The 19,089-nt window shown below is 50.4% G+C and overlaps 1 protein-coding gene and 1 long non-coding RNA gene across 2 annotated transcripts in view; both read left to right on the forward strand.

Annotated features, from left to right (window-relative positions):
* Positions 1 to 9,112, forward strand: part of LOC122369446 — a 34,242-nt gene extending 25,130 nt beyond the window's left edge. The window contains exon 3 of the long non-coding RNA XR_006254400.1: positions 8,162 to 9,112. This is a non-coding gene — a long non-coding RNA (uncharacterized LOC122369446). The remainder of the gene's footprint in view (positions 1 to 8,161) is intronic.
* A 1,354-nt stretch (positions 9,113 to 10,466) lies between these two features.
* Positions 10,467 to 13,252, forward strand: LOC122369447 (piwi-like protein Siwi). Its single transcript, XM_043344210.1, has 2 exons — positions 10,467 to 12,063; positions 12,095 to 13,252. The coding sequence occupies exons 1-2, from the start codon at positions 10,582 to 10,584 to the stop codon at positions 13,250 to 13,252; spliced, it is 2,640 nt and encodes an 879-aa protein (XP_043200145.1). The 5' UTR covers positions 10,467 to 10,581.
* The last annotated feature ends 5,837 nt before the right edge of the window (positions 13,253 to 19,089 follow it).

The raw sequence follows: 19,089 nt of genomic DNA on the forward strand, positions 1-19,089 counted from the left end.
TAAATGCGGACAGAGAATGAGCGACGAGCGTGCTCGGTGATAAGTAGATAAATATTTGTGTTTTGTATTTCATTTTCCTGGTTCAGAAGTGCTGGTATTTCACAAAAATATAAAGGCACGGAATGCAGCTTTTCTCAGCGAGGGTATAAGTCGCCAGGCTGAACAGCTATTCAGCTTCATGTTTGATGGCGTCAAACTCAGTCAAAATCACGACGTTTACATACGATCAAGCGCACCATTCAATACACTTACCTACCGTAAAACTCCATGCCAGTCCACTTGATAAGAGCAGTGAGCACTATCCCTTCTCCGCGCTGTCACACGCGCCCAAACATCAACCACCAAATGCCCCAACACCGGTGTGTCGTTTCGTCGCACAGCGCACAGACTGTCACAAACGCTGCACATGATTGGCGCAGAACTGCGCATGCGCGAACAGCCGAACAAGTATGGCTAAGCTCCGGCTTTACTCCAGTTAGCCGAAGGACACAGCCAGCTTGATCAGCCCGCGCTCCGCCCAAGTTAAGCCTGTTTTGGATGCGCGGGCAGATGTCGGGCTGAGCTACTGCTATCCGCACGTGGGCATAGCTGCGGCATGCCCCAGCTCAGCCCTAGTAAAAAATAATTAGATAAATAAAAGAAGTTGACCTTTTCCTCGACATCAAAAATGTAAAAAGCCGAATAATATATTTTAAAAAAACGGTGAGCTTTCGGCCACTGGCCTTTATCAAACCAACGTGATAACAATTTGTTATCACGTTGGTTTGATAAAGGCCAGTGGCCGAAAGCTCACCGTTTTTTTAAAATATATTATTCGGCTTTTTACATTTTTGATGTCGAGGAAAAGGTCAACTTCTTTTATTTATCTAATTATATTCAATATGTTCCTCGCTCGAGCACTTAGTAATATTACCAAACTAGTAAAAAATACATTGGTTTTGATCAAAGTGGGCAAACCCAAGCTAAGCCCAAGCTGCCCGACGCCTGCCACAGTTCAGCCCAAGCGAATTGCTGGCTGGGAAGTCAATGGGAGAAAATTGAAATGCGCCTCTTTTGGACGAAAGATTTTATAAACACTCCCAAACACCGAATTACAAGTGGTTTAGACACACAGAACATGAAAATGGTGTCCGTGACCCTTGTTTATGCCCTGAGGTCATCTTAGGTCACGAATGGTATCTAACAGTGTTTCGCAAATAACTTTTGATAGAGGCATGCTAGAGCGATGAAAACGCCTTAGATGTGTTCAGTTCGACGATACGGATCGACTGATATGCAACATGACCCTTTCCGGTCAGGTCATGACCTTGACCTGAGGTCAAATTTTCAAGTTGACCTTGCAAGGTCAAGTTATAGTTCATTCGATGCGTCTTGACGAGAGGAACACGATGCCGGTAGAAGTAAGCTCGTACAAGGCCTGGGTCAAAAGTTATTGCAGAAAAACTGTTTCCGAAAAAATCAGCTATTTTTGCAGTTTTTGCCCCCTGCAGGCAAAACCATTGAAGTTAGGTCAAATCTGAGAGAATTACTCAGAAAGGGCGTTAATAGGGCTATCGAATGCGCTTTTCCGCGGCGCTGTAGCTCTATTGGTTCCCGAGTTATGCGTTGGCTTCTTGGAAATTTTTGACATTCGACCTGGAAATCGGCGACATTTTGCCTTCAATGACCTCTGGTGACCTGACCTTTGACCTGACCAAAAAATTGACCGAAGTGATTTCGTCATTATTTTTGACGCTCTTTCGAACGCCGCCTTCCGCGTATCGCTACGTGGCCCAGGAGCCGAGTTACAAGGGGGGGGGGGTGTTCAAACACCCCCCCCCCCCCAGCAGGGCGTGGAAATCCAGGACCCCCAGCCGGGCGCGGGTTAAGCAAGAGAGCCTAAAAACGTAAAATTTAGGTGAGAACGAACTTATGGGACACCCTGTAGATTGGTTGTCGGGTCCAGGCTGCTAGGTTAGCCTCATTGAGTAAATTTGGATGAAAATGGAGCACCGAAAACCACTACACTTTGGCACCCGTAAGTGTTACATCGGCAAGCGTAGTGTGACTTCATTGCGGTCCACTTTATGGGGTATTTGACGCTCTATTCACGCATTTTTGTTAACACCCTGAAATTAAAACATCTTAAGAAATAATAATATGGTGTTGTTTTTAGACATAGTCCATAAGAGCTGTAAATATAAATATGTTTGTAGTTGAATGGGACTGCGACAGCTCTTATCCCCCGGGTGGTTCGAATTACCATTAAAGCCCACTGAAACTGTGAGAACTATGAACGGCCAGTGACCTCATGGCGGACACACCCGTTTTAAGCGGATTGCTTTCAGCGTACCCAGGTGGTTAAGCTATTTAATATACTTCGGTTTAATTTGGAATCACTTCGTTTTAGTGCGGACTACCACCCGGCAAAGCTGTACATTATCATTGCAAATTTCATTGAATAATTCTTAAATCGTTTCCGAGCGGTAGCGTTCCCATCCGCCGAAACCCATTCTGTGACCGCACCGGGCCTGAATTGCATGCCAAGTGGGATATCATTGCGCGGCGTTTATTGCGCCTCTTTATCGCTCTTGGTGAGCAGTGTCGACCATTTTCCTGCCCGTGAGAACACTGCCGCGTCTGCGCCGGAAGAGACGATAGACGCGAAATGACACCGTTGGCGCCTACGGTCCAACCGAGCACACCCTGGCGCCCCGGCAGGGGAGAATAAAAATCAAACCCCGGTGAGCTATCGTCCCGCCAACGAGCGGCGGCCAGGTACGCCGGAAGCTGGCGTGTCGCTTGCTGATTACGGTGGGAGCTGTGGAGACGAAGGGTCCGTCGAGGCGCGGGATGGTCGTGAGAGTCTGGCTGGGCCGTGAACGGTCCCACAGGAGTTAGAGGTTGTCGTTGTCGTGGGGCACACGACGCCTAGAAGCGTCACGTGCGTCAAAAAGGGTCGAAAGGGCGTTATAAGCGTCACACAAGGGTCATGAGGGCGTTACAAGCGTCACAGAGACGTCACACAGACGTCACGAGCGTCACAATAACGTCACAGGACATGGTAATGTCTCGTGAGGGCATGTGATCACATGGGTCACGGTCACCCAGTTCACGGTCACCCAGGTCACAGTCACCCAGGTCACGGTCACCCAAGGTACATCACGGGCGCAACTTCAAGGTGGCGTCATTGGCATGTCACGGAGGGCGTTACAGACGTCACGAGCGTCACGAATCTCCTCCGTCACGGTGTGATCCTCCTCGCTCGAACGAACCCTCTCTCGTGGCAAGGCCCCATTCGTGGTGTCTTGTTCAGCCCGACTGACGGCCATTTTCGGTTCGAAAATTAAATGCCCGGACAGTGACACCCGCAACTCTGGGTGGTCTCTGTGTCTGTCCTTGCTCTTCAACCGCCTCGCCCTTCGTTTGACGCCACCGCCGCCGTCACAGTCGCCATCACTTGACCACAGTCTCTCCTAACGCCATCACCTTCGTCGTGATGGCGGCAGTCAATGGTCATCACTCGGCGCACTGAGGCGCTTCACCGGCGGTCGTAATGTCATTTTCGCTGACGGTTACTCGTCGTGGTGGCGTCGTGGCGGCGGTAACTCTCGGTGATGGCGACTCGTGGCGACTCGTGGCGACGGTGGTGGTGGTTGTTAACGTCGCGGCATTCCGGTGTCTGGGACCGCATGCCGGCGGTTTCCGGTTATCGTCCGCGATGATTGCGAGACCACTTTGTGTCTGGCCGCCGTGCAGTCCTGCGGTGACGGGCGGACAGACCTGTGGAGGGAGGGTGGGGCAGGGCAAAGAAGGGGTGCGCTGAGGGTGCGGGAAGGGGAAGCCGGGGGGACTGAGGAGCGGCAAGCCCGAGGTGGAGCGGTAATGGGACGCTGTCCGTACAGTGAGCGCGGATGATGCTGGATGTGACCAAACCGGGGAATGGTGTTCAGAACTTCAGAAGCCGAAGGCGATGGGACGGCTGATCCAGCGGAGGCTGAAATAGGGGAAGGATGGGCGAGTGGGGAGGGGAAGGGCGATGAGACTTCAACCTACAACAACAACAACAACAACAACAACAACAACAACAACAACAACAACAACAACAACAACAACAAGGGGAAGGTGTAGAAGGGATGACGAAGGGGCGAACCAGGACCACCAAGAGGCCCTTTATCTGACAAATCGCGCTTCGTGCGTTGTGCAAAGGCTGCGTTTTCTGATCTTTACCTTGATGGACAATCTTGTGCAAGGTTGCTATCTTTAAATAACATCAGCGATGTTTACATTGTAGTCACTTCCTGTTTTTCATGCTACAGTGTTACTTTGAATGCTGTTTTTCCGCTGTTAACATGCTTTGATACTAGTGGTCAACACACATCGGGACCAAACCATTTCTGCGGACTGGGGGATCGACCGCTTCCTTTTCTGGAAGGAGTGTTGGTATCAGGAGTACATGATCGGAATCCTCATGGTTCCATTCATGCCGCGATTTTTCAACCTACTCCTCAGACTATTGGATTTCTCTTTCAAAGCGCATTAGCTTCTTGCTGAAATTATGAAATTCCTGGGAATCATATGACACGTTTCTCATGCTTTTCGAACGTGTGTAAGCTCCTGCTCAGACTGAGCACTCCTATGAAAAACCTGTAGTTGTGCGGGACCTCAGACCATGCATTCGTTTTTGTTGGTCAGATAGTAACAGTGTTCTGGTGAGATTTGTCAGTTTCGGTTGCAGAATACTAGACTGTTACGATCGTCGCAACATGCCATTTTGCCGTCTCAGCAAAGTCCAAAGGCACGTCTCACGTACTCATGTGCAACATTTGTGGCAACACCTGCGATGGGCGCTACTGGATTTGAGTTTATTTGTTGCTTTGTTACCGAAATATGCACGAATAGGGATGAGAATTGGGCCATCGTGGTGGAAAGAACAACACGATTTCGTCGAATATTAGTGGATGTTCACCGCGAAACGTCAAAGGTTCATAATTTTCCAGACCATTTGCTGTTTCTTGATTTATAACAAGCCGTCCTTGGAAGTGAACTTTAAATATGCGTCCCATACAGCCATGAACTGGGATGAAAAACCCGCTGAATCACATTTTCTTTTGTTTATTTCCAATGTCTTTGGAATCTCGAACATCCATTTAACCCTCTAGTGCCCCCGGTATCATATCTGTAAGTCAATTTGCAGAAAATTCGCCTGCTAATCATAGAGGTGAAAATTGTTGAAAACCCTGCAGTATCAGAAGTGGTACGTCTTGGCAACCACCTGGTGGCAAAATTTTTAAGTAATGATATCTCAGTTTCCCACCAGGTCATTTTGAAGAGGGTCAGTTTGTCCTTTGCTGAAAGTCAATTTGAGATGCAAGTGTAAATTTAAGCATTTAGAAAACAAAAAAATTAGTTATTTGGAAAGAAACTTGGTATACTGTGATACAAATGTTCAACATATATCATAGTATGTTGCAAAACATCGCAGCTATTTCAGGGTCAAAGATATGGACCCCTATTTTTGGGGATACTAGATATGATACAGTGGGCATAGCACTCCAATATTTTCTATGATTTTTTCGCCGCTGCAACATACGGTGTGCCAATACCATAGTTTTCTCCGGTGATAAGCATTGCAATGGCCTGTGAGTCATTGCAAATGACGATGGTACAAGATGCATAAATTTGTGAAGTTCGCACCTCTTGCGCCAGATGCTCCAGACTATTCCGCTCCAGACTTAAAATATCATAACGATATTGGTACGCTTATGCCGCCTCTCATCCTTCTCAATCTTCTAACATCTAGCTCTCTATGAGTGGCCTTATGCCTCATACATCTCGACTTTTCTAACGCTCGTAGGAATATGGTTTTGCAACTGTTTGACGATGACAATAGTGAACCTTTTGATCTGCAGGACACTAGCAGACCATATCTTCTAAAACCACGTTAGGAATGACATGCTATCGATGACAAGCTTGTTGATTTCAAGGAACGATCATCCGTGCGAGCATTTATACTCGTGAAACCAAAAATTGAGACTTGATGTTAGGGACAGGAGGATTCAGCGGTCTCTTGCACAATTTCGATATTCCAACAGGGGTTGTGGACGGGCTTATTTATGTCTTGTGGGTCTATGTGTTAGCTGGGCATGGATGAAGACTTGCATTAGCAGCCAGCCAGCATTTTTCATTCATATTGGAGAACGATTCACAATTTGTTTGCGATTCAGATCTCCTCCGTTCATCCCAGTAGTAAGAGATTGAATGTGGAGTGGAAAACTATATCGTCATCTTCAGAGGAAGCTCGCTAAACGGGCTCGCCATGAAGACAGACTCAGGACCGAAGGGCGTGGTTCCTTTGATTTCCTATCTAAGAAGTAGGCAACCATGCACTGCTGCCAGGTTCCAGCAGGTGCCTGACACCTGGCAAGCATTTTCACTGCCAGGTATATCATTTGTTGTCATATATTGACATATGCCGCCAACTATGGTAGCTGAGTGTCACTAAACAAAAAGGATTATACTAAAACATGGATACTACTTTTGTACTGACCATAAGAATAAAAGTTACGGCATTGCGTAATGCGTATGCTCACCTCCATATGAGGTCAATGAACATTGTGCAAGTTCCTGCCGATCGGTACACAGTTACCTGTACCTTTGTTGTCTGACACGTACAACGGTTACTGCACTGGTCAGTGCGCGGCTGTTGTATTGACGCTGATGACATCAGGACCGCACGACCAGTCAAAGTAGTAACTGACGATTCACAGGCTGAGGGTTTCAGTCACCAGGGATTGTCCGGCTATCGTGAAGATAAACCAACATCGTCTTTGGCATTGATCCCGGTCCGTCGGCAGGCTGTCCAGCATTTTGCATCAGAACTGCTTCACTTCAACCACTTACCGCGAGCCAACTGTAATGTCTTCATTTCTATATCAAGTATGCATAACGCATCTACGTTTGAGAAGCATGGCCCACATGTCTGAATTATGAAAAAATTGCACAAGTGCAACGCGCTGTATCGTGGAAATTGAAGGAATAGAAGGCACTCGTAAATAGATGCCTATGATTAGCGTTGTTCCCTAAGCAGTAAGCACCGACTGAAAGGACATTTTGATACAAGAAGAATGCCAATGAAATATTAAGAAAATGTTCTGATAAAAGGTGCACAGTAAAGGATGTCTTGTTGGCATTTTACACATTGTAACTGCCACTTTTATCACTGAAATTTTTGATAATATATATTTTCTCATCTATGTCTTCACTTCCTTCTGTGTGGTCTGATACCACTAAAAATTAGCAAGTGGAATGCCCAATGTATCATATCTGATACAAAATTTATTTCCGAAATTTGAACTGCGAAAAAATATTTGACATCAGATTTCGAACAAGGGACCCAAAATGAGTCATATGTCACAAGGTGTTAATTTTTGGAACCGTGGAACTATGTGTGGGCATTAGAGGGTTAATCTTCGATATCCGTGCATACTGTGAATCCCATACATTCCACATTGGGAGTGCCCTGACCGCCCGCGTTGTCAGACCACAGTTCTGCGCGGCTGCGGCAAATGACTGGCGCACCGGACACGCTCCCGGCGCACCCACCTGAGGAGGGGGGGGGGGGGGGCTGGGGGGGGGGAGAGGATCACGTTTGATCCAGAGATGCGACCGATCCCGCCGCCGACAGTCGCTCGTGGACTGAAGATGGCGACCGGATGATCTGCGATTACATGGCGGCGTCTGTAGATAAACAACTGACCTGGAACGCGGCACGTCTGTCTGCCTGTCTGTCTGTCTGTCACTATTATCTGTTGTCGGTTTGTGAGACTGTCTGCCTGTCTGTTGTGTCTCTGCCTGTGTGTCTGTATCTGTCTGTTGTTCTGTCTGTAGGCCTGTCTGTGCTGCTTTTATAGGCATGCCCCCGATTTATTCATGTCATAACATCAAAAGTACATAGCTACATTCCTCGTTTGATTTATTTAATAGACTATTTCGTTTCCCATCCTTTTCTTCGCTGATTATTTGCATTTCAAGTAACTCTGGTGGTGTCCAACGCCACTCACTGTAACTCCCGCCCTTCCGCTTACCTTGTTACTCCCTAACCACTCCCCTAATCACCCCCTTAACCACCCCCTGACCACTCCCTCACCACTCCTTCCATCCCCTCCCCGAACCCTCGCAGCCGGATCGGGCGTGGTCTGAAGCATTAGTCGCCGACGTCGGAGGTCTGGCGTTTCTGGTGGAAGTGCTGCGTTTTCTGGTCGATTTGCCACCCGGCATCTGTGCTGGAGCGACGAAGCGCGCCGGCCTCGGCGCGGCGGCCACTGACCGCGCCGGCATTGCCGCATCGCTGCGCCGTGACCGCCACGCTGCGCCAGGTGCGCCGCAGAAGCCGCCGATCGCCCTGTGCGCCATGGATGTCTCAAGGGTGGGATTGGGTTCCTGGGGTCGCGAGTGGTTTCGTTTTTAGGATTTTTGTGTGTGTGTGTGAAACTGGAAGAACGGGAGTTTCGTGCTGGGTGAATCGTACGGTTATTCTAAGAAAGATGGTGTAAAAATGGTGCGGTTTAGATCCTCTTAGCCTGGAAGACTAGCCTTGTTTGTGGATGTTTTCATTTGGCGTGGATGCTTGCACTGTGCGGTATTTTTTCTAGAGCATTGCACTTAGCGCATGCTTAATCTTTTTTAAGTTGCAGAACTTCACAGGAAGGGCAATCTGCTTTCTTCTGTCAAGATTATCCATCTGAAAGGAGTTTCGGCACATCTTAAGTTCGCTCTAGATGTAAACGGGACTGTAAAAGTGCCTTTTTGAGCTGTATTATTTGCGGTGAAATCTTCTTCTAGGAGCGCGTTGTGCCTTGACCGTCGTTCATCGTTACCTCACTTAGCGTTTCCATGAATGACAACCAGCTTGGATTTCACCAACGGCGGCGGCATTTGAGGACCTCTATACCTTGCCAGTGCCTGGTTCGGCCTGTCGTGAATGAAAACCAGTTTGAATGAACTGACCGAGGGGTTTTAATAGATAACTTGTCCTGTCTATTGTGACTGCAAACATTTCGCTGGCAGTTGACGCCAACTGCCAAATTCCGCATTAATTAGCTCCGGTAATAAACCATTATCAACAATCAAAGCGGAAACGTTTTTATGGTGCCGACAAAGTGGCTTCCGCCTTCTTCCTCGGCCGTTCCGCATACTCGCAGCTTTTGATGGTAGAAGTGCCGCGCAGTTTTGTTGGGGTATTCTCAAAACGTTGGTTTCTGTAGTTCCCTAGTTAGAGAGGCGGATGGGCTTTTGGGTTCATGGGTATCCTGTTGAGCGCGTCAGCGATATCTTCGAGTGATTATCAATGATTTAATTTAGCGTTTTTCTGTTCCATTTCCCCGTAGTTCTTTTGACTGCGAAAAGGATTCAGTAGAAGCTCTTCAGGATTTGTTTTTTTTAGTTTGTCGTAAGGGTCATGGGAGCTGGTTTTCATTCCTGATTTGCTTACATCCTCGTGTGACCTCGTGACAGTCAATTACGGAACTGTTTGCGTGTCATATCGCCCAGAACCGACCGAATTGTATGATGCAAAATCAATTGTTCGCAGCTCTCCTAATTTGCTTTGACAACCGGCCGGTTACTTTAAAAATGAATGTTTTTTATCCTTTAAAGCGGACATTCATTCTGCTGTGTCCGCCTCCCAGCTTCCATTCGCTTATAGACTTCCTGCCTTCCTCCACCCTTCAACTTACCCTTCAGCTGTCTGCCTCTTCTCCGCCATCTGCCGATCTTCCAACCCCACCTCCGTCGGGTTGATCGCCCTGTTGTGTCGGGCGCCTCTTTCACCTGTTCTGACCCGAGCAGCCAGCTGTCGGGGTGAGCTGCCGAGCCTCTGACCGCTCTAAGCTTCCAGACGGTGCCCCTGACCTCTGTCAGGCGCATGTAGCCCATGTGGCGCAGAAGCGGCATTGGTGGCGGGGCAGTGACAATCAGGTACTCATCTTGGTAGAATGTGGCTTGACCGGGGATGAATCGGCCTCTCGGGGAGGGGAGGGGAGGGGGAGAGGTCGCGGGCGTACGCCGACCCTGGGACACGGACTGCCCCAACGTCCAAAACTGCGGGAACTGCGGAAAGTCGCTGACGTCAGCTATGACTGAGCTAAGAAATGATGATGCTGAGACGAAGTTCAAACTGGTAAATGGTGTGACGAGATCACGAGTTTTTTTTTGGGATTGGCGTCGCTTCGATTCCTGTTCCGTGATTTTTCGTTCCGAGTCTTGTGCACCGCGAAAGTGGTTCCTATGACTGCAACGAAACTGGTTTGATCGTGTGACCTGTGAGGCGCCGAAAACGAAATGTTTTCATCCTACTCTGCCGAAAAGCTGGTTTTGGCACCGGTTCGCCGATTCCGTTTCAGGCCCCGGGATTTCGGTATCCACCATCTCTGTCAACATTGCGTGAAAGACTTGTTGGGCATGTCAAGACTTTGTGGTAGATTTTGTGGTAGTTCAGGGGGGAGATTCGTAGTGCGATAACCAGGTGACCGGATAACGAGGTGGGAGTGTCGTTATATACCTTGCTAGTGGAGAAGATAAGGTTGGTGGGAAAAGAGTACCATGGAGCCGCCACCTACTGGCCGCGCCCGCGGACGCGCCCGTGGCCGCGGCCGCAGTCAGCAGCAGCAGCAGCAGCCGGGAGCCGACCGGCGACCAGGCGAGCCGGCCACCGTGCAGGCGGCGCAGCCGACTGTGGGGGCGTCGGCAGTTCCGACGGGCGCGGCACCACCGACGCGCGCCAGCCACCACCCGTCTGCGGCGCGCGAGCCGACCACCGCCGACGGCCTGGTGCGCGACATGTCTGCGCTGCAGGTGGGCAGCAGCGTCGGCGGCAGCACCGAGGCGCAGGCCAGCTCGGGCGGCAACGGCGCCGCCAGCGTGGGCCGCGGCGCCACGCGCGGCCGGCGCGACGGCGGCCCGCGCGAGGCGCGCCAAATGGAGACCACACGCCCCGAGAAGATAGTCAGCAAGGTGGGTGGCATCGGTGCTCCAATCCAGCTGATGGTCAACTATTTCAACGTCGTGGACAAGACGTCATGGTCCATCAAGCAGTACCGCGTCGACTTCGACCCGCCCGAGGATAACACGCGCTTCCGGAAGAAGCTGTTGCGTGCCCACCAAGCGCGTCTGGGTCAGCACTACATTTTTGACGGCACGATGCTGTTCCTGGAGAGGATGCTGCCAGAACAGGAGCTGGAGCTGCTCAGCGTGAAGGAGTCTGACGGATCGAAGGTGCGAATTCTCATCAAGTTCACTCACGAGGTGCCGCCGATGGATCATCAATTCATCAACATCTTCAATATCATCACCAACCAGTGCATGAGTCTGATCGGCTACACCAAACTGCGCAAACAGGACAGGGAGTTCTTCGACATGAAACAGGCTCAGTCGGCCGACCGTGGACAGCTGGAGATATGGCCCGGATACGGGGCGGCCGTCAACCAGTTCGAGCACAACGTGCTCATGTGCGTCAGCGTGTCGCACAAGGTGCTGCGCATGGACAGCGTGCTGAACCAGCTGAGCAGCATCCAGCGCCAGTTCCCACGCGACGCGCGCGCGGCCGCCGAGCGCCGGCTGCTGGGCTGCATCGTCATGTGCCGACACAATCTGCGCATGTACAAAATCGACGAGATCATGTGGGACAAGACGCCGGCGGCCGAGTTCGACTACAAGGGCACCAAGATCCCGCTGGCCAAGTATTACCAGGAGAAGCACAACATTACCGTCAGCATGGACCAGCCGCTCCTCCTGTCCAACCCCAAGCGACGCGAGATGCGCCAGGGCCAAACTGAGCCGTTCTGGCTGGTGCCGGAGCTGTGCAACATGACGGGCCTCTCTGACGAAATGCGAAACAACAACAACCTGATGAAAGAGCTGTCTGGTTTCCTGAACATGCCACCCCAACAGCGGGCCCAGAAGCTGCACCAGTTCAGCACCCGGCTCAACAGCAGCGAAGATGTGAAAAGTCTGCTCAGCTTCTGGGGCCTCAAGTTCTCCAGGGAGCTACTGAAGGTGAACGGTCGCGTCCTGCCGAGAAAAGGTCAAAACCAACCGGGAGACTGAGGCACGCGATGGCTCCTGGAATGACGCCGTCAAAACCGGCGTCAGCTCCTACGTCAACCTGTCGCGCTGGCTGCTGTTTTACACGTCGCGCACACAGGAGCAGGCCGCCAAATGCCTGACCAGCGTCAAGAACGTGGCGCGCAACTTCGGCATGATGATTGACGAGCCGCGCAAGATCCTGGTGAGCGAGGACCGCGTCCAGGGCTACGTGCAGGCCATCGAGCAGAACTTTTCGCCGGAGGCGCAGCTAGTGATGTGCATCATCCCCAGCAAAGACAAGACCAAGTATGACGCCATCAAGCAGCTGCTGTGTCTGCGCCGTCCGGTGCCCTCCCAGGTGGTCACGGCCCGGCTCATCCAGACCAACAAGAACACGCTCGGCGTGGCCACAAAGATCGCTCTGCAGATGAACTGTAAACTGGGTGGCGTCCCTTGGGAAGTGAAGATCCCCATGAGCGGATCGATGATCGTCGGCTATGACACGTATCACGAGTCTCAGCACAAGGGCGCCAGCGCCGGCGCCTGGGTGGCCAGTATGAACGCCAACGCCAGCAAGTACTACTCGCTGGCCACCATCCACAAGGACAAGGAGGAGATCTGCTCGCACATGCAGAGCAACATGATGCTGTCCATGTGCCGCTACCGTGAGATCAACGGCAGCTTCCCGACCAATGTCATCGTCTACCGCGACGGCATCGGCGAGGGATCGCTGCGCTACGTGCACCAGCATGAGATCGACCGCATCAAGGCGGCCATCACCGAGCTGAACGCCCCGACGCGGCTCTGCTTTATCATCGTCACCAAGAACATCAACACGCGCGTGTTCGCGCAGGGGAGAGGCGGCGGCGTGGACAACCCGCCGCCGGGCACTGTGGTTGACGACGTCATCACCCGTCCGGAGAGGTACGACTTCTACCTCATCTCGCAGAAGACTCGGATTGGCACCGTCACCCCCACCATGTACAACGTGATTCTGGACGAGACGAGCTACATGCCCAAGCACCTGCAGATGCTCTCGTACAAGCTGGCGCACATGTACTTCAACCTCTCGTCGACGGTGCGTGTGCCCGCGCCGAGCCACTACGCCCACCGTCTGGCGTTCCTGGTGGGCCAGTCTCTGCACCAGCAGCATCACCTGGACCTGGCCAACGAGCTGTTCTTCCTGTAGGACGGACAGCGCAGCCAAGAGCGGTCGGTGCACATTCCTGCCGATGGCGCTCGACGGCCACCCAGCCCAGTACAACCGGCCGCCGGGCCGCCAGCACTGTGTCTGTCTCCCTGTGTGTAAATATTTCGGGCCGATCCGCGGGAGGTCTGCCTGAGCCCGCCGGAGCGCTCCGCCATCCGCCAAGTGGTGTCGCGCCTGTACCCCCTCCAGCACTCGGGCAGCAGGGTTCAGAGCTTTTCTGATGTGGATTATTTGCTATGTTCCTGGACTGAGAAGTGGCGCGGGTAGCGCTGGTCTAGCGGAGCGTCCTGTGTTCGTGGCCGTGTGGGATAACACTCGGCGGCGGCTGTTCTGCTCTTAGCCAAGAGAAGATTCGTTCATCTAATAAATATTTTCGTGAAAAAAAAATGGGTATCCTGTTGAGCGCGTCAGCGATATCTTTAAGTGATTATCAATGATTTAATTTAGCGTTTTTCTGTTCCATTTCCCCTTAGTTCTTTTGACTGCGAAAAGGATTCAGTAGAAGCTCTTCAGGATTTGGCTTTTTAAGTTTGTCATAAGGGTCATAGGAGCTGGTTTTCATTCCTGGTTTGCCTACATCCTCGTGTGACCACGTGACAGTCAATTACGAAACTGTTTGCGTGTCATATCGCCCAGAACCGACCGAATTGTATGATGCAAAATCAATTGTTCGCAGTTCTCCTAATTTGCTTTGAGAACCGGCCGGTTACTCTAAAAATGAATGTTTTTTTATCCTTTAAAGCGGACATTCATTCTGCTGTGTCCGCCTCCCAGCTTCCATTCGCTTATAGACTTCCTGCCTTCCTCCACCCTTCAGCTTACCCTTCAGCTGTCTGCCTCTTCTCCGCCATCTGCCGATCTTCCAACCCCACCTCCGTCGGGTTGATCGCCCTGTTGTGTCGGGCGCCTCTTTCACCTGTTCTGACCCGAGCAGCCAGCTGTCGGGGTGAGCTGCCGAGCCTCTGACCGCTCTAAGCTTCCAGACGGTGCCCCTGACCTCTGTCAGGCGCATGTAGCCCATGTGGCGCAGAAGCGGCATTGGTGGCGGGGCAGTGACAATCAGGTACTCATCTTGGTAGAATGTGGCTTGACCGGGGATGAATCGGCCTCTCGGGGAGGGGAGGGGAGGGGGAGAGGTCGCGGGCGTACGCCGACCCTGGGACACGGACTGCCCCAACGTCCAAAACTGCGGGAACTGCGGAAAGTCGCTGACGTCAGCTATGACTGAGCTAAGAAATGATGATGCTGAGACGAAGTTCAAACTGGTAAATGGTGTGACGAGATCACGAGTTTTTTTTTGGGATTGGCGTCGCTTCGATTCCTGTTCCGTGATTTTTCGTTCCGAGTCTTGTGCACCGCGAAAGTGGTTCCTATGACTGCAACGAAACTGGTTTGATCGTGTGGCCTGTGAGGCGCCGAAAACGAAATGTTTTCATCCTACTCTGCCGAAAAGCTGGTTTTGGCACCGGTTCGCCGATTCCGTTTCAGGCCCCGGGATTTCGGTATCCACCATCTCTGTCAACATTGCGCGAAAGACTTGTTGGGCATGTCAAGACCTATCGGGTTATTGGCTGTTCAATTGGCTGCTGTTGTCCTCTCTAGTTTTGCAGCAGCAGTACCGTAACATACATATGCTGCTTTTGATAGCATTACCATGAATTGTAAGTGCGAGTACCCAAGCTGCGACGTTGTCACGTGCTGGAACTCATCAACGAGTTGCTCTAAACCTACTCCCTGAAGGTAGCTGCAGTGGCTTGAAGGGTTCACGCATCAACTCTCCAAGCTAATAAAACTCTTCCGTGTCTAGCTGATCCTTTTCTCGGAACTCTGAGTGGGACACTTTGTATCTTTTTCTGAAGTTGCATGAGTAGAGGTTGATTTCCGTGACATTTGTGAGTCAGCGACTTGCCGATCGCACTTATTGGCTCGATTTCATCTCCAGGGAGTTACCGGCGTCTTTCTGACGTTGTTACTCACATGTTCCGCAATCAGTTCTTCCATGTTCAGCAATCACTTGAGGCCTCATGACGGCCTTCCCGTAGCTGTCATAAGACCCTCCTGTCATAAGCACTAATGACCTTGCAGTGGTAAGCTACACGTCCTGAAACCTCAAACATCCACACCTGTTTTTGAGATGTTGCACCGCCGCCAAAGCTTATCGCCCCTACCACCAATCCTTCAAACACCTACTACCGTAAAACCACGTCCTCATCCGGTGCGTACCCAGGTTCTACCAGGGGGCTCTCCCCACTGGGAGGGCCTCCCTGGGGCCAATTGAAGGCACTGGGGAGTCCCCAGTCCATACTGAAGAGGCGTTTCCTGGGCTCCTCCCAGCCCCATGCGCTCACAAACGTCCCGATCGCTGGTGGGGAGCTTTGTCAGCTATCAGCTCAATCATACATCCACTCCGGCTGCGGCTCGGATACCGGTAAGCTTCGAACGGATCACAGCTCACGGAAGTGGCTTCCAGCGCTGAGGAGAGCTGTCGCAGCTCACTGATGGCTGGTAGCTGCAGGGAGGGGTTGAGGCGGCAAGGGATGAAGAGGGGGATGAAGTAGTAAGGCGTGATAGGATAGGGTGGAAAGTTTAAAGCGGAGATGTTCCTGATCTGTGGTGTAGACGCTTGGTAAGATGATGGGGAGTCGGTGATCACTGATCACTGATCGTGCTGAAATTTCTTGCTCAGGTTGTAGTGACTGAATAATTGTTCCCGGTGTAAAATGTTAGCTGATAATGCCAGAGTGCGTACTACAAAGGTCAGACACATATGCTCAGCGATGTGCTCGAAACTCGAACCTCGCATTGCAGGCACCGTGGCTGAGGTCAAGGGAGACGGGTTTTTGCGGAACAAATTTCTAACCTTTTATTTTTAAATGGCTTTTAGTGGCGAGATTAAAACACACTGAAAAGGTTTCGAATATGTGCACTGTATACCACGAAATTGATAGCACGGTGCTGGGAGGCTGAGGGTCAGTTTGATCGTCCGAAGTTGCATCTCTACTTCACGGGCTGGTGATTTGGGGGGGGGGGGGGGCGCTGTAGCACTGAGGGTCGAAGGGGAGGGGGAGGGTGCACACCGTCTGCACGCATCACGCGCAGCCGCACGCAGCAGCCATGAACTGCGCGATGTCAACGAACGACACGGTTGGTTACTTGACCGCGAGGAGACGGTTTGGCCGGCAGGGCGTCTTAGTTCGGCAGTCGGCCGCTAGGTGCGCGCAGGTCGCCACTCGGTCCGTCCTACTAGGCTGAGACGGGACCGGGAGGGAGCTGGGCTCGGAAACTTGGGGATCCGGAGCCAGGGAGTTTTAGACCTGCAGCTATGAATTGCGTGATCGGGAGCTCATCAGCGTGGTCCGTGAACTCGGTAGCTCTTGGATCGTGAGTAGTGATGTCATTTTCCAAAAAAATGTCTGACCGATACCGACGGCGACCGAAACCAAAATTTGGGGAAAATTTCCGACCGAATACCGACCGATAAATCCCAAGCCAAAATTTGACCGAAATTTGACCGAAATTCTATTTGCTATTACTCTACCCCAAAATTAAAATATTTGGCAAATTCTGATGGAAAATAATGGGAAATGGCATTTCAGTCCAAGTTCAGTCAATCCCTAGCCACTGCAAAATACATTTTGTGGTAGAAGTTACATTGCTGAGGGTAGCAACACATGGACCTCAGCATTTCACAGATTTGGTTAATTAGAATTGTCAAGAATCTACTGTGGTCTATGTAAGGAAGAATGCTCATTCATGTTGCAAAAGCACGATCAATTAGTAAGTCAAATGGTTGGTAATAGGTACCTATGTTCATGACAACATTCCCTAGGAGAAAAGGCGGAATCAACACACCACAAAACACATCAAAGCTGCTTGGAAACTTGCCTTGAGCCTTGAGATGTGGTCTGAGATACCCTACAAAGAATTTGACACTGAAAATCCAGCTGAAAAGGCAGGTACTAGGTAGCTCTGAGCTTGAATTTTGTCCCAAAAATGAAATGAAAATTCATAAACAGGCACTTTGTTACGGAGCGAGCGAAGCGAGCGTAGTCTTTCCTTAGATTAACGGAAATTTCTGAGTATGAGCGGCCGGCCGGCCGGCCGGCCGGCCGTGGTCACGCTTTTGCGAGGCTTATATCTCAGCAACCACTTGACCGATTTACACGCGGTAATTTTTGTAGGGTAGCTTCATTCCTTCTACCAAGTATTGGACTATTCCTGATGCATGTGGGTGACCCCTTATGCACGTGCCACGTGCAAAACGAAGAGGTGTCCGTTTTGTAATTGTTGCAATATCTCGGTAACTACTTGGCCGATTGCGCTGAAAGTTGGCATGTAGGTAGGCACCCACTAGGCACTGCATATCCATGTGCCAGAGTTGGGGTGCTGCTGCACGTGCGCACGTGCAGGGGTCGTTTCCAGATCTCGAGAACGGCTCGACCGATTGCGCTCAAATTTGGTACACAGTTAGGGACCGGTTAGTAGGGTGCCGTGCACAAGTCAGTTGGGACCCATTTTGCACGTGCGCACGTGCAGGGTGCCGCTTCCAGATCTCGAGAACGGCTGGGCCGATTGTGCCCAAATTTGGCACGTCGCTAGAGACCGGTTAGTAGGGTGCCGTGCACAAGTCAGTTGGAGGTACCCCCTCGCAATTTCGCACGTGCAAGGCCCACCCTCTCGCTCGCTCCGTTAGTCGCCGCAAAAGGCGTTATACTGGTCTTATCTCTTGTTTTTCTTATCTTTACAAGAAAACAAAAAAAATATGCAGAGACAAAACTAATACAAAGTGGCGCCAAAGTGGCGCAAAAGTAATAGAAGAACCAAGGATTGACTTTTTAAGATCCTCTCTTCCCTAACGAAAGGATGTATGATGATGACGTAATATTTATTTATATGCCCTTTTGGTAGAATTATTGGAGGGAAATTAATTTTCTTGTAGTGGATTACACTCACAATGTTGATAACATTAGAATTAAATATCGTGTTGGATCATTTACATCAAAAAATAATAATTCACGAGTCAGCATGTAACAATCCAAAACGTTTTTTGCAGCAACTTAATCAGCTGGTTTAAAGTCTCTGTTATGGCGCATCTGTTTCGAAATCCTTCCTTGTGTTTGGAATGTGGAAGATTCCAGAAATTGGACATGGGCCGAATCTGTAGTTTTTGTCAAGATTCCTATGTTTTAATGTTGTGGTCATCTAGATTTCAAACATTTGGTTGGTACCTGCAATATTTAAGGAGAATGTGGAATAGTAGAACACCTGTGAAATGTAAATGTGATCACTGCTAAGTGCTAAGTGCTAACTGTCCAGTCTTCAGAAACACATTTCAGTAATTCAAGTTATTTTTGTCCTTGCATTTTTGATGACTGTATAATGATTTTTGCAGGCAATACTTCTTTGATTACAGGTGAAATTTAACAGTTAGACTGGAATAGAGTTTCAAAATTGTGTGTACTTGTGGGGCCAACTGAGTCAAAATCAGCCTGCTTGTAGTTGTGGTTGGACAATGGGTGGCTGCTGCCTGCTGGGTGGGATGGCTAATGAAGTTGCCAAAATGTGGCATTTGACATTTGGGGGAAATTTTGCAACTCTATCATTAACATCCCAATAAATTTCATTTTAACTAGGCAAAAATGGAATACTTTCTCTTTTTGAAAATGGTTTCACTGGCAGGGTGACCGAAAGTGTCCGATTTTTGGGGGGCCTGACCGACCGATTACCAAATCGGTCAGCATATATTTTCGGTAACCGAAATTTTCGGTAACCGATTGACACCACTAATCGAGAGCTTGGATGCTCAGTTTGGGAGT

Source organism: Amphibalanus amphitrite, unplaced genomic scaffold (genome assembly GCF_019059575.1).
Source record: "Amphibalanus amphitrite isolate SeventyFive unplaced genomic scaffold, NRLGWU_Aamphi_draft 001036F_arrow, whole genome shotgun sequence".
Classification (NCBI taxonomy): Eukaryota; Metazoa; Arthropoda; class Thecostraca; order Balanomorpha; family Balanidae; genus Amphibalanus; species Amphibalanus amphitrite.

Bases quoted from the DNA above. Each gene is read 5' to 3' on its own strand.
- LOC122369447 (XM_043344210.1), top strand. From the start codon at position 10,582: ATGGAGCCGCCACCTACTGGCCGCGCCCGCGGACGCGCCCGTGGCCGC. The intron at 12,064-12,094 runs CAAAACCAACCG...GAGGCACGCGAT, and splicing joins GCGTCCTGCCGAGAAAAGGT to GGCTCCTGGAATGACGCCGT.